We start from the raw sequence: 13,257 nt of genomic DNA on the forward strand, positions 1-13,257 counted from the left end.
GCGAGGAGTGTGGGTAAAGTGGAGGCCACCGTAACTCAGTGCTGCAGGCGAGGCCGTGTCAGGGGGCATCAGCCAGGTCTCAGTGAGGGCAAGGAAGGAAAGGACGTGGGAAGTAAAGAGATCGTGGATGACGTGGAGCTTGTGGCAGACAGAGTGGGCATTCCAAAGTGCCCCAGAGAGAGGAAGTAGGGGGGTGGGGGTCAGTGGCACAGATTTTAAGTATGAGGGGTTGAGGTAGTTTCTCTTAGGCTGTGTGCACACGTTGCTGTTTTTTCGCGTTTTTTCCCGATAAAAACGCTATAAAACCGCAAAAAACGCATACAATAAGCATCCCATCATTTAGAATGAATTCCGCATGTTTTGTGCACATGATGCGTTTTTTCCAAGAAAAAAAAACGCATCGCGGTAAAAAACGCAGCATGTTCATTAATTTTGCGTTTTTTTGCGGATTTCCCACTACAAAATGCATTGGGAAATGTCCGGAAAAAAACGCGGCAAAAACGCATGCAGATTTCTTGCGGATTTCTTGCAGAAAATGGTTTTTCTCAGGAATTTTCTGCTAGAAATCCTGAACGTGTGCACATAGCCTTAGTGTGAGAGGATAGGGGTGAGGATTAGTGGGATGTATGAGGGGGGGGGTTGTGCCAGGATTGGGGGGATATGTCGGGATATATACATTACACTTATCCCCTGTATAATGTAAATACCTGTGTACTGTGCGCCTACAGATAATGATATATACACATTACACACAGACACCTATATAGATGACATAGTAACGCGCCCTCCCTCATACATCTTTCTGAGGTAAAACTTTCTCTACGTTTGAGCCTCGCGCTTACCGTCCGAACAGTCTACAGAGCGATCACGTGGTGCGGTCATGGGGCCGTGACGTCACGAAGGTCCTGCTAGTGAGGATAACATTTTCCTGGAGCTGCTGAGACCACATGTTCAGACATTTGTGATTTTGTAGCCGCCGGTGTCCGATATGAGGGTGGTGGCGCTGATCAGGTGATTCATTCAATACATACCTACACCCGTTACTCTGCGGCAGTCAGTCTGTGCAGCTTGTCACCTAAAGAACTACAAGTCCCAGCGTGACCCGCAAACTTTAAAGTGACACGCAGCTACGTCCCCGTCCATATGCTATATATACCCTTCCAGTGACTGCCACTTTCTCCCCTTAAGGATATGTGTCAGCTGCTCTGGGACTTGTAGTTCCCCTTTACATCAAACATGACGTCGGTGATTTTTTTTCCTGTGTACTTCTGGGATCTGTAGTACCACAGGTTGCCTGTGTCACTATGTGAGTGACGTGTCAGTGGACGGAGTCATTGTGCCTCTTGTATTTCAGTGGAGGGAAGGACAGCTGCTACAACATGATGCAGTGCGTCACCGCCGGCCACCAGATCGTCGCCCTCGCCAATCTGCGACCCCCCGACAGTGCAGGTAAGATGGGAGACCGTCACCATGCATATCCGCAGTGATCAGTAAGGGAGGGTCCATCCAGACCCCGCTATCATCGCTGCTGGTCATACACTGGTTAGGATAAGGCCATGGTCAATCGCTGCTGACCATCCCTCCTGTCAGTGGTCTCCGGCTGCTGACCATCCCTCCTGTCAGTGGTCTCCGGCTGCTGACCATCCCTCCTGTCAGTGGTCTCCGGCTGCTGACCATCCGTCCTGTCAGTGGTCTCCGGCTGCTGACCATCCCTCCTGTCAGTGGTCTCCGGCTGCTGACCATCCCTCCTGTCAGTGGTCTCCGGCTGCTGACCATCCCTCCTGTCAGTGGTCTCCGGCTGCTGACCATCCCTCCTGTCAGTGGTCTCCGGCTGCTGACCATCCGTCCTGTCAGTGGTCTCCGGCTGCTGACCATCCCTCCTGTCAGTGGTCTCCGGCTGCTGACCATCCCTCCTGTCAGTGGTCTCCGGCTGCTGACCATCCCTCCTGTCAGTGGTCTCCGGCTGCTGACCATCCCTCCTGTCAGTGGTCTCTGGCTGCTGACCATCCCTCCTGTCAGTGGTCTCCCGCTGCTGACCATTCCTCCTGTCAGTGGTCTCTGGCTGCTGACCATCCCTCCTGTCAGTGGTCTCCGGCTGCTGACCATCCCTCCTGTCAGTGGTCTCTGGCTGCTGACCATCCTTCCTGTCAGTGGTCTCCCTCTGCTGAGCATTCCTCCTGTCAGTGGTCTCTGGCTGCTGACCATCCCTCCTGTCAGTGGTCTCCGGCTGCTGACCATCCCTCCTGTCAGTGGTCTCTGGCTGCTGACCATCCCTCCTGTCAGTGGTCTCTGGCTGCTGACCATCCCTCCTGTCAGTGGTCTCCCGTTGCTGACCATCCCTCCTGTCAGTGGTCTCCCGCTGCTGACAATCCCTTATGTCAGTGGTCTCGCGCTGCTGACTATCCCTCCTGTCAGTGGTCTCCTGCTGCTGACAATCCTTTCTGTCAGTGGTCTCCTGCTGCTGACCATCCCTCCTGTCAGTGGTCTCCGGCTGCTGACCATCCCTCCTGTCAGTGGTCTCCCGCTGCTGACAATCCCTTATGTCAGTGGTCTCGCGCTGCTGACTATCCCTCCTGTCAGTGGTCTCCTGCTGCTGACAATCCTTTCTGTCAGTGGTCTCCGGCTGCTGACCATCCCTCCTGTCAGTGGTCTCCAGCTGTTCACCATCCCTTCTGTAAGTGGTCTCCCGCTGTTCACCATCCCTTCTGTCAGTGATCTCATGCTGCTGACAATTCCGTTTGTCAGGGCTGTGGAGTCGGTAAGCCAAACTTTTGACTCATTATTCTTGATTCTGAATCCCCAGCACTGCCTTACTACTGAGCATGTGCATAAAGTGCAGCACAGATCCATCTCATCTATGACTCAACAGCACTGGTCACTACTGAGCATTTACATAAAGTGCAGCACAGATTCATCTCAACTCTGATTCCACAGCACTGGTCACTACTGAGCATGTACATAAAGTGCAGCACAGATTCATCTCATCTATGACTCCACAGAACTGGTCACTACTAAAGTGCAGCACAGATTCATCTCTATGACTCCACAGCGCTGGTCACTACTGAGCATGTACATAAAGTGCAGCACAGATTCATCTCATCTATGACTCCACAGCACTGGTCTCTACTGAGCATGTACATAATTTGCAGCACAGATTCATCTAATCTACAACTCCACAGCACTGGTCACTACTGAGCATGTATCGGTTTATAAAGTGCAGCACAAATTCATCTCATCTATGACTCCACAGCACTGGTCACTACTGAGCATGTACATAATGTGCAGCACAGATTCATCTCATCTATGACTCCACAGCACTGGTCACTGCTGAGCATGTACATAAAGTACAGCACAGATTCATCTCATCTACAACTCCACAGCACTGGTCACTACTGAGCATGTACATAATGTGCAGCACAGATTCATCTCATCTATGACTCCACAGCACTGGTCACTGATGAGCATGTACATAATGTGCAGCACAGATTCATCTCATCTACAACTCCACAGCACTGGTCACTGCTGAGAATGTACATAAAGTGCAGCACAGATTCATCTCATCTATGACTCCACAGCACAGGTCACTACTGAGTATGGACATAAAGTGCAGCACAGATTCATCTCCTCTACGACTCCACAGCACTGGTCACTACTGAGTATGGACATAAAGTGCAGCACAGATTCATCTCATCTATGACTCCACAGCACAGGTCACTACTGAGCATGGACATAATGTGCAGCACAGATTCATCTCATCTATGACCCCACAGCACTGGTCACTACTGAGCATGGACATAAAGTGCAGCACAGATTCATCTCATCTATGACTCCACAGCACTGGCCTCTACTGACCATGTACATAAATTACAGCACAGATTCATCTCATCTATGACTCCACAGCACTGGTCACTACTGAGCATGTACATAAAGTGCAGCACAGATTCATCTCATCTATGACTCCACATCTCTGGTCACTACTGAGCATATATATAAAGTGCAGCACAGATCCATCTCATCTATGACTCCACATCACTGGTCACTACTGAGCATGTACATAAAGTACAGGACAGATTCATCTCATCTATGACTCCACAGCACAGGTCACTATTGAGCATGTACATAAAGTGCAGCACAGATTCATCTCATCTATGACTCCACAGCACTGGCCTCTGACCATGTACATAAAGTGCAGCACAGATTCATCTCATCTATGACTCCACAGCACTTGGTCACTACTGAGCATGTACATAAAGTGCAGCACAGATTCATCTTATCTATGACTCCACAGCACTGGTCACTACTGAGCATGTATATAAAGTGCAGCACAGATTCATCTCATCTATGACTCCACATCACTGGTCACTACTGAGCATGTACCTAAAGTGCAGCACAGATTCATCTCATCTATGACTCCACAGCATTGGTCACTACTGAGTATGTATATAAAGTGCAGCACAGATTCATCTCATCTATGACTCCACATCACTGGTCACTACTGAGCATGTACATAAAGTGCAGCAAAGATTCATCTCAACTGAAAGCCGAGACCCTTAGATCAGGAACAGAACAGACATTTTTAGGACATTTCAAAACTTTCCCAAATTCTTAACCCTGCTGTTCTGTTCGGTCTGGGGAGACCTATTTTGAACTTTGGTATTTTTTGGGGTGTTCAAGATGCGGTTCTGAAACTTGTGGTTGATTGACTTAAATGAGGATGGGTCGGTCGGCCACGGGTTTCAGAGCCGCATCTTGAATATTTTAAAGAATATTGAAGTTCAAAGTCGGTCATTTTTGACCAACAGAACAGCAGGGTTAAGAAAACATTTACAGCACATCATGCATTGTACTACTGTAACCAATTTATTATATATTTTAGGAGTCGGTCAATTTTATACCGACTCCACAAAAATAGACTGCACAGCCCTGCTGTTAGTAATAGTTCGGTACTATGTCTCTGGCCTGATTGGCAGAACCCCAGACCTGAGCTAACAGCATCATCTGCACCTATGAGGGCATTGTGATCCCAGCATGGTCCATGACTCAGGCATGTGAATGAAAAGGGGGTCTCAGGACAGCCAGAATTAAGTTCTGGCCCTCAGCATGCGGTGCCTGTATCCACTCCCCTTTATATGTACACTGAGAGCCTATGGCTATATCTCTTTCACAGTCCAGATGGCCATATTTGACTGTATGTTTGCAGACTGCGATACAAGGCCTGAATGTTGGTCTCCTAATTTACTGTGCTATAGACATTTCTGAGGCTTTAAGTTTGGGTCAGGAGACCTGAATTCAGTCCATGTATTACAGTCAGAATATGGACCATGAAATATGGGCATCTGAACTCTGTCTTGCTCTAAAAACTGACCAAGGTATAACCATAGGCTTCTAGTGCACAAGCCATTAATGTTAGCCAACATATGAAATGCTTATGCCTGTATGAACACTTCTTTACTTCATGTGAACAGAGCCTTAAATAGGGACATTCTACTGCTACATAATTAAATACAATAATCAGTAAGCATGTAGTGCAATGAATGGCCGAGAGCATGGTCAGTACCCAAAAAAAGGCTCTCCCATGTGTCAAATAGCAATAAATTATATACAAGAGTGTCACTCCTAATCCCAGTTATGATACACTAGCGAAGAAGGGAGCATAGACACTTAAAATTTCATAGAAAATGTATATATATTTTATTAATACCAAATATCAAAGAAGTAACATACAAGTGATCAACATGACAGAATATATAAAAAGTTCCAACATGTGGAGAGGAGGAAAACCAGCCAGTACACTGAAGGTGGGGCACACCAACACAATATGACCTGGGTAAGTATCAAAAAACAAGGTTTCCTAGGATAACAGTGTTCCTGCAATGAGGGATCGTCTCGCAGGTACCAAAAGCCCCATATTCAACTAAGGCCGGTTTCACACGTCAGTGGCTCCGGTACGTGAGGTGACAGTTTCCTCACGTACCGGAGACACTGACTCACGTAGACCCATTGAAATCAATGTGTCTCTGCACATGGCAGCGTGTTTTCACGGACCATGTGTCCGTGTGCAAAACAGGGAGAAATGTCAGTGTTCGTGGGAGCGCACGGATTACACGGACCCATTAAAGTCAATGGGTCCGTGTAAAACACGTACCGCACACGGACGTTGTCCGTGTGCAGTCTGTGTGCCGTGCAGGAGACAGCGCTACAGTAAGCGCTGTCCCCCCCACGTGGTGCTGAAGCCGCCATTCATATCTTCTCTGCAGCAGCGTTTGCTGTAGAGAAGATATGATAAATCCTTTTTTTTTGTTTCTCGTGTTTAAAATAAAGATCCCTGTCCCCACCCCCTGTGCGCATCTCTCATGTCAGTGGTCTCCCGCTGCTGACAATCCCTCCTGTCAGTGGTCTCCCGCTGCTGACCATCCCTCCTGTCAGTGGTCTCCTGCTGCTGACCATGCCTTCTGTCAGTGGTCTCCCACTGTGACCATCCCTTCTCTCATTGGTCTTCCGCTGCTGACCATTCCTCCTGTCAGTGGTCTCCCGCTGCTAACCATCCCTCCTGTCAGTGGCCTCATGCTGTTCACCATCCCTTCTGTCAGTGGTCTTCCGCTGCTGACCATCCCTTCTGTCAGTGGTCTCCCGCTGCTGACTATCCCTTCTGTCAGTGGTCTCCCGCTGCTGATCATCCCTTCTGTCAGTGGTCTCCAGCTGTTCACCATCCCTTCTGTCAGTGATCTCATGCTGCTGACAATTCCGTTTGTCAGGGCTGTGGAGTCGGTAAGCCAAACTTCTGACTCATTATTCTTGATTCTGAATCCCCAGCACTGCCTTACTACTGAGCATGTGCATAAAGTGCAGCACAGATCCATCTCATCTATGACTCCACAGCACTGGTCACTACTGAGCATGTGCATAAAGTGCAGCACAGATCCATCTCATCTATGACTCCACAGCACTGGTCACTACTGAGCATGTGCATAAAGTGCAGCACAGATTCATCTCTATGACTCTACAGCACTGGTCACTACTGAGCATGTACATAAAGTGCAGCACAGATTCATCTCATCTACGACCCCACAGCACTGGTCACTACTGAGCATGTACATAAAGTGCAGCACAGATTCATCTCATCTACGACCCCACAGCACTGGTCACTACTTAGCATGTACATAAAGTGCAGCACAGAGTCATCTAATCTATGACTCCACAGCACTGGTCACTACTGAGCATGTACATAAAGTGCAGCACAGATTCATCTCATCTACGACTCCACAGCACTGGTCACTACTGAGCATGTACATAAAGTGCAGCACAGATTCATCTCATCTACGACCCCACAGCACTGGTCACTACTTAGCATGTACATAAAGTGCAGCACAGAGTCATCTAATCTATGACTCCACCGCACTGGTCACTACTGAGCATGTACATAAAGTGCAGGACAGATTCATCTCATCTATGACTCCACAGCACTGGTCACTACTGAGCATGTACATAAAGTACAGCACAGATTCATCTCAACTATGACTCCACAGCACTGGTCACTACTGAGCATGTACATAATGTGCAGCACAGATTCATCTCATCTACAACTCCACATCACTGGTCACTACTGAGCATGTATCGGTATATAAAGTGCAGCACAGATTCATCTCATCTATGACTCCACAGCACTGGTCACTGCTGAGCATGTATATAAAGTGCAGCACAGATTCATCTCATCTATGACTCCACAGCACAGGTCACTACTGAGCATGTACATAATGTGCAGCACAGATTCATCTCATCTATGACTCCACAGCACAGGTCACTACTGAGCATGTACATAATGTGCAGCACAGATTCATCTCATCTACGACTCCACAGCACAGGTCACTACTGAGCATGTACATAAAGTGCAGGACAGGACACTGCGAGGGAGCCGGGTGAGTATTTTAATAACAGCGGGCGGGCGCACAGGGGGTGGGAGGGGGGTGGGGACAGGGATTTTTATTTTAAACACAAGAAACAAAATAAAAAAAGGATTTTTCATATCTTCTCTACAGCAAACGCTGCTGCAGAGAAGATATGAATGGCAGCTTCAGCACCAGATGCAGGGGACAGCGCTTATCTCTAGCGCTGTCTCCTGCACGCTCCGTGTGGTACCCAGTCGGCACACGGGCGGCACACGTGTGCCGCACATGTGCCACACTGATGTGCCACAGAAATGCACGGCACATGGACACGGATAATTCCGGTACCGATTTTTCCGGTACCGGAATTATCTGGGCGTGTGAGACTGGCCTAAGAGTCATACGGTCTCGTATTCAAACATATCACTGAGGTAGTATGAACTTACCCATCATAAGTCAGAGTTCTTTGTGTGGCCTTCCCACCACCCCTACATAATTACTTACAGAGGGGGTTTTCGTTCTGATTATGTAAAGATTACAGATATATTTTTATTTTACAGGTGTCTGGATTGAAGATGCTGGCATCGGCCCTGTGTCCGGGAGCTCCATTTCTGGCTTAGGATTTTCTAGCATTTTCTGTTTTGGAACATCATTGGTGCTAATTGTGAAGGAGACAAGGTGATGTCCTCATTTCAAGACATAAGCCAGTTGTCTTCTCAGCCATGGACAATACTAGGACAGAGAAGCGAGCTGGATCGGCTATTGCAATGAGCAGTCAGCCCCCTTCTCACAGATCACTGATGATGTGCCAGTACCAGAAACTAGTCTTATTGTTGAGCTCCAGGCTGAAGATGAAGCTGCAGAGCTCAGGAGTGTCATCTCTTCAGATCTGGGCACCTTAGGAGGCAAAATATTAGTCCGGTTCCATTCACACGATCTTAATTTTGGTTTGAGTGCTGGCCATGGAAAAAACTGATAACAATCAGACTAATGGATTTTAGTAGGGCTTTTCAGGTGCCTTTTTTGTCTTTGTTTTCACTGTAAGAATGTTCCTTTGAAAAAATAAAATGGCAGCACTAGTTTCTTTCGTATGTCAAATAAGACTCGACTATTCAAGTCTATAGGTGCGCAGAAATCTGATCTCACATGAGTCATCCGTATGGCATCCAGTTTATTATTGATACTTTGCAATTCTTTAAGGGGGTTGTCCGCTACTAGGACATTCTTCATTAAAATGTTTGGCCCCCATAAAGTATTAATGCTTAAACTCCCCTCCCGTGCTGATACTGTTCCTGTGATGTCGGCACTCTCTCTCCCTGGGCTCCCGTGCGGTTTTTATGACCCAATCAGTGCTGGCGTCACTGTCCCCTCCTTCGGACTTACCGAACATGAAGAGGAAGTCCGGGCTGCAGCTGATCTCAGACTTCCTCTTCCTGTTCAATTCGGCAGGAAGCGGGGACAGTAATGCTAGAGCTGATTGGCGCCAGGATCACGTGTCACAACACCGCACGGGAGCTCCAGGAGAATGAGTGCCGATGCCGCGGGGGGCCGGTGCCAGTAAGGGAGGTGAGTTAAGGTGTGTCATTTTATTGGGGCCAAGTGGCCAAGTGTGGGCTATGAGAAGAAGTTGTCCTAGTAGTGGACAACTTCTTTAACACAGGACACTGTAAATGATCTAGTAAATCTAAATATCTGCTGATGTATAAAAACGATTGCCATACGGATGACAAAACAGATGAGAAAACATCAAGTTTTCCTGGATGAAAATTAAACTATTGTTTTTTTTGTACAAGGCTAAGTTCAGAAGAGCGCTGAACTCTGCAGACCAGTCATATCTGCAAACTACAAACGAGTCTGGGTCCTTGTGCAGCTCCATATGCTCGTCCACCTACCGGACAGATGCAGGAGCAGACTATTATTGCATGACAGGCACATAGGGGCTGATTCATCACAATTGGCAGTACGCACAATCTCGCTCCATCAAGTGTTGCTGAAATAAAAGGTGCCGAAATGTATTAAGTGGCACACGCCATCTCAAGAATTTGGCGCCTCTTCTAAGTGAGGCTCACCTCCATGCACTGCGCCAGGAATGCTACCAAAGTCAGGGACTGGAGTAGTGTTTCTGGCATACAAAGTGCAGCTATTTTGGATTGGATAGTTGGGTGTGACCATACCCCGTTCTGCCCTAGCTTCACTTATTTCATCAGGGCCGAGTCAAACTGGTTAAAAACTGACAAAAATTGCACAATTGTGCAGAAAAGGGTTTTTCAAGGTTTCTGTGCCAGTTTTTTTGTTAATAAAACTTTGCTGAACTGGCCCCATAGAGTGATTTCCCTCCTTCCCCCCCATGTGGACCTGGGGTCTGTTTGGAAGGTGTCTGTACCCTAGCACATACATTACAATTGCTCGGACTGATGTCGTATGTGCAGTTTGTTGTGATCACAGATGTGTACGTACCTTAATAAATCATACAAGGGATGCATCTTTACAGGAAGTATAGTTATTCCTGGCAAAAATATCCTCCCAGAATACACAGTGTCAGAGAATTATAGTATGTTACGAAGTGATGGCTGCACTGTTAGGGTTAAGTCCGGTCCCAAGCTTGCCGCAGGTATCCACAAGTGGACTATGCCTGTAATATAGTGTGAACCTTCCCATGAGGATAACTGTCCGCCAGCTTTATCCTAACATGTAGATTTTAGCACAGCTTAGTTAGGGATTCAACAGCCACTGCTTACACATATGGGGTCAAATAAAAAAGCAAAAAAATATTTGGCAGAGTAGTTGTAGTCACAATGCATACACGCAGTCAGAGGACGGCATACCTCCCAACTTTTAAAGACAGGGAATAAACCATGTGTTGTGCACTAACTCAGAAATTGTGCCCCCTTAATGTTCTCATGCACTATATTACTTCCTTTGTGGCCCGATAAAGTATGATACCCCTACATTGAATTACTCCGTACAAATTGCCACCACAATACCCCCACACACACACAGTGTCATGCCATAGCAGTAGAATGAGTCGCTGTGCACTGATTCAGTACGATATCCCCATAGTTCCCTCACACACATTATCATATCACACATGCCCCACACACAGTATCATGGACCCCACAGCATACCCCTCACACAGTATCATGGACCCCACAGCATCCCCCACACACAGTATCATGGACCCCACAGCATCCCCCACACACAGTATCATGGACCCCACAGCATCCCCCACCACAGTATCATGGACACCACAGCATCCCCCACCACAGTATCATGGACACCACAGCATCCCCCACCACAGTATCATGGACCCCACAGCATCCCTCACCACAGTATCATTGACCCCACATGATCCCCCACACACAGTATCATGAACCCCACAGCATCCCCCACACACAGTATCATGGACCCCACAGCATCCCCACCACAGTATCATGGACCCCACAGCCTCCCCATATACAGTATCATGGACCCCATATCATCCCCCACACACAGTATCATGGACCCCACAGCATCCCCCACCACAGTATCATGGACCCCACAGCATCCCCCACCACAGTATCATGGACCCCACAGCATCCCCCACCACAGTATCATGGACCCCACAGCATCCCCCACACATAGTATCATGGACCCCACAGCATCCCCCACCACAGTATCATGGACCCCACAGCATCCCTCACCACAGTATCATGGACCCCACAGCCTCCCCATATACAGTATCATGGACACCACAAGTACTGACAAGCTTAAAAACGACTTGCCCTCCCCTGTTCCTACAATCATGTGCTCCGGCTAATACACTGTGCAGGTACCATCTAATATCATCTTAGCTCCTGCTGTTCTGAGACTCAGACGCACAGGCTGAATGGTGGAGCAGGGAGCTGATGGCTCTATCCACCACCCTTCTTCTCAACTGTATCTTTTTTCTAAGGATGCAGTTACCGTTAGCATTGAGACTCCTGATGGAAAGTTAAGGGAGCTCATCTGCCTCGTCCTCCCACTCAAGACCCCCTGGCCCCAGAGCGGCCTCTTGGTCTGTCGCTATTAGAAGAACTCCACTGTTTCCAAAGTACATTTCTGACTAATTAATTTTTACACCTTGTTCCTCCTTCCGCTCAGCACTTTGGGGTTTCCATCTGAATAGCTGAAAAACGGTGTTCTGAGGGTTCCCCTATGTAGTCATTTAAATTAATGAGGCAATCTAAAATATGAAACTTTGGACTCCATTCCTGCTGTTTATTTTTTTAACTGGACAATAAAGTATTTTTTCCCCCATTGAAGTGAATGGCTGCATCAGGGAACTGTCAGAATACTGTTATTTAGATGGAAGCCCCAGACAAATGGCCAAGTGGGCATAGAGAACAGTTTGTGGATATGACCTAAAGTGTTCTTCGTAATTTTGTGTAGTGACCATGACAACCTCTTCACTTCTGGTGTGCCCCCACACATTTATCAGCTGATTGTGGGGGTACCAGTAGTCACACCCCACCAATCTGCTATTTATGGCTTATCTTAAGACTCCAAATCCTGGTAAACGATTCCTATTCTTTAACCCTCCCGTGTAAAAACGTGTAAGTGCAGATTTTGGCAAAATATTTTTTGGATTTGTGCAGCTTTATAAATCCGGCGACTGCTCCCCTCCAATGTGACCCCTTATTGTGCTTCTGTCTGTGCAGTGGATGAATTGGACAGCTACATGTACCAGACGGTGGGCCACCAGGCCCTGGACCTCTACGCAGAAGCCATGGCACTGCCCCTGTACCGTGCCACGCTCAGCGGCTCCAGCTTAGATACGGGAAGGGGGTATACGCCACGAGAAGGAGATGAGGTTGAAGATCTGTACCGCTTGCTGAAGTTAGTAAAGGCAAGTATGTCATCCTTCATCTTATCTGCACTGCATTCTAAAGATGGCGATACAGAAAACGCCACAATCATTATAGTAGAGCAATCTAATACCTGAGGGGGAGTCTGTCACCCCCCAAAATCAGTAATAAGTGATAGTGGGGACTCGGTTCATATAGGAGTCACCCTAGCCCTGCGCCTGTTACTGGTGCCTTGGAATAATACAATTAATTTGCATGTAAGTTCGGAGCTTACACGTTCTCTAGGCATAGCCAAGAGCTCTGCTCATGGTTGTGCCCCCTCGGTCTGCATGTTGAATTGAAGGCTTTACCCCTGATTGACAGTGCTTGCTTCGCAGAGGCACTGACACTGCCTGAGTCCAGCCACTTACAAGGTCAGTATTGGCTCACGCAGCTGGACTCGGGCAGTGTCCGTGCACATTCACACACGCTAGCTGAGTTCAGGCGGCGCTCGCTCTATGAAGAGAGCACTGTCAATCAGAAGTGGGGGAAGGACCTCAACATGCAAAACG

The 13,257-nt window shown here is 47.8% G+C and overlaps 1 protein-coding gene across 2 annotated transcripts in view; it reads left to right on the top strand.

Annotated features, from left to right (window-relative positions):
- Window positions 1-880: 880 nt before the first annotated feature.
- DPH6 (diphthamine biosynthesis 6) overlaps window positions 881-13,257 on the top strand; it is a 127,626-nt gene continuing 115,249 nt past the window's right edge. For both annotated transcript variants that reach the window (XM_069732510.1, XM_069732511.1), the window contains exons 1-3: window positions 881-1,011; window positions 1,355-1,449; window positions 12,560-12,747. In XM_069732510.1, coding sequence (XP_069588611.1) covers window positions 989-1,011; window positions 1,355-1,449; window positions 12,560-12,747 — 306 coding nt within the window. In that variant the 5' untranslated portion in view covers window positions 881-988. The remainder of the gene's footprint in view (window positions 1,012-1,354; window positions 1,450-12,559; window positions 12,748-13,257) is intronic.

The sequence above is a fragment of the Ranitomeya imitator genome, chromosome 1 (assembly GCF_032444005.1).
Source record: "Ranitomeya imitator isolate aRanImi1 chromosome 1, aRanImi1.pri, whole genome shotgun sequence".
Lineage (NCBI taxonomy): Eukaryota > Metazoa > Chordata > Amphibia > Anura > Dendrobatidae > Ranitomeya > Ranitomeya imitator.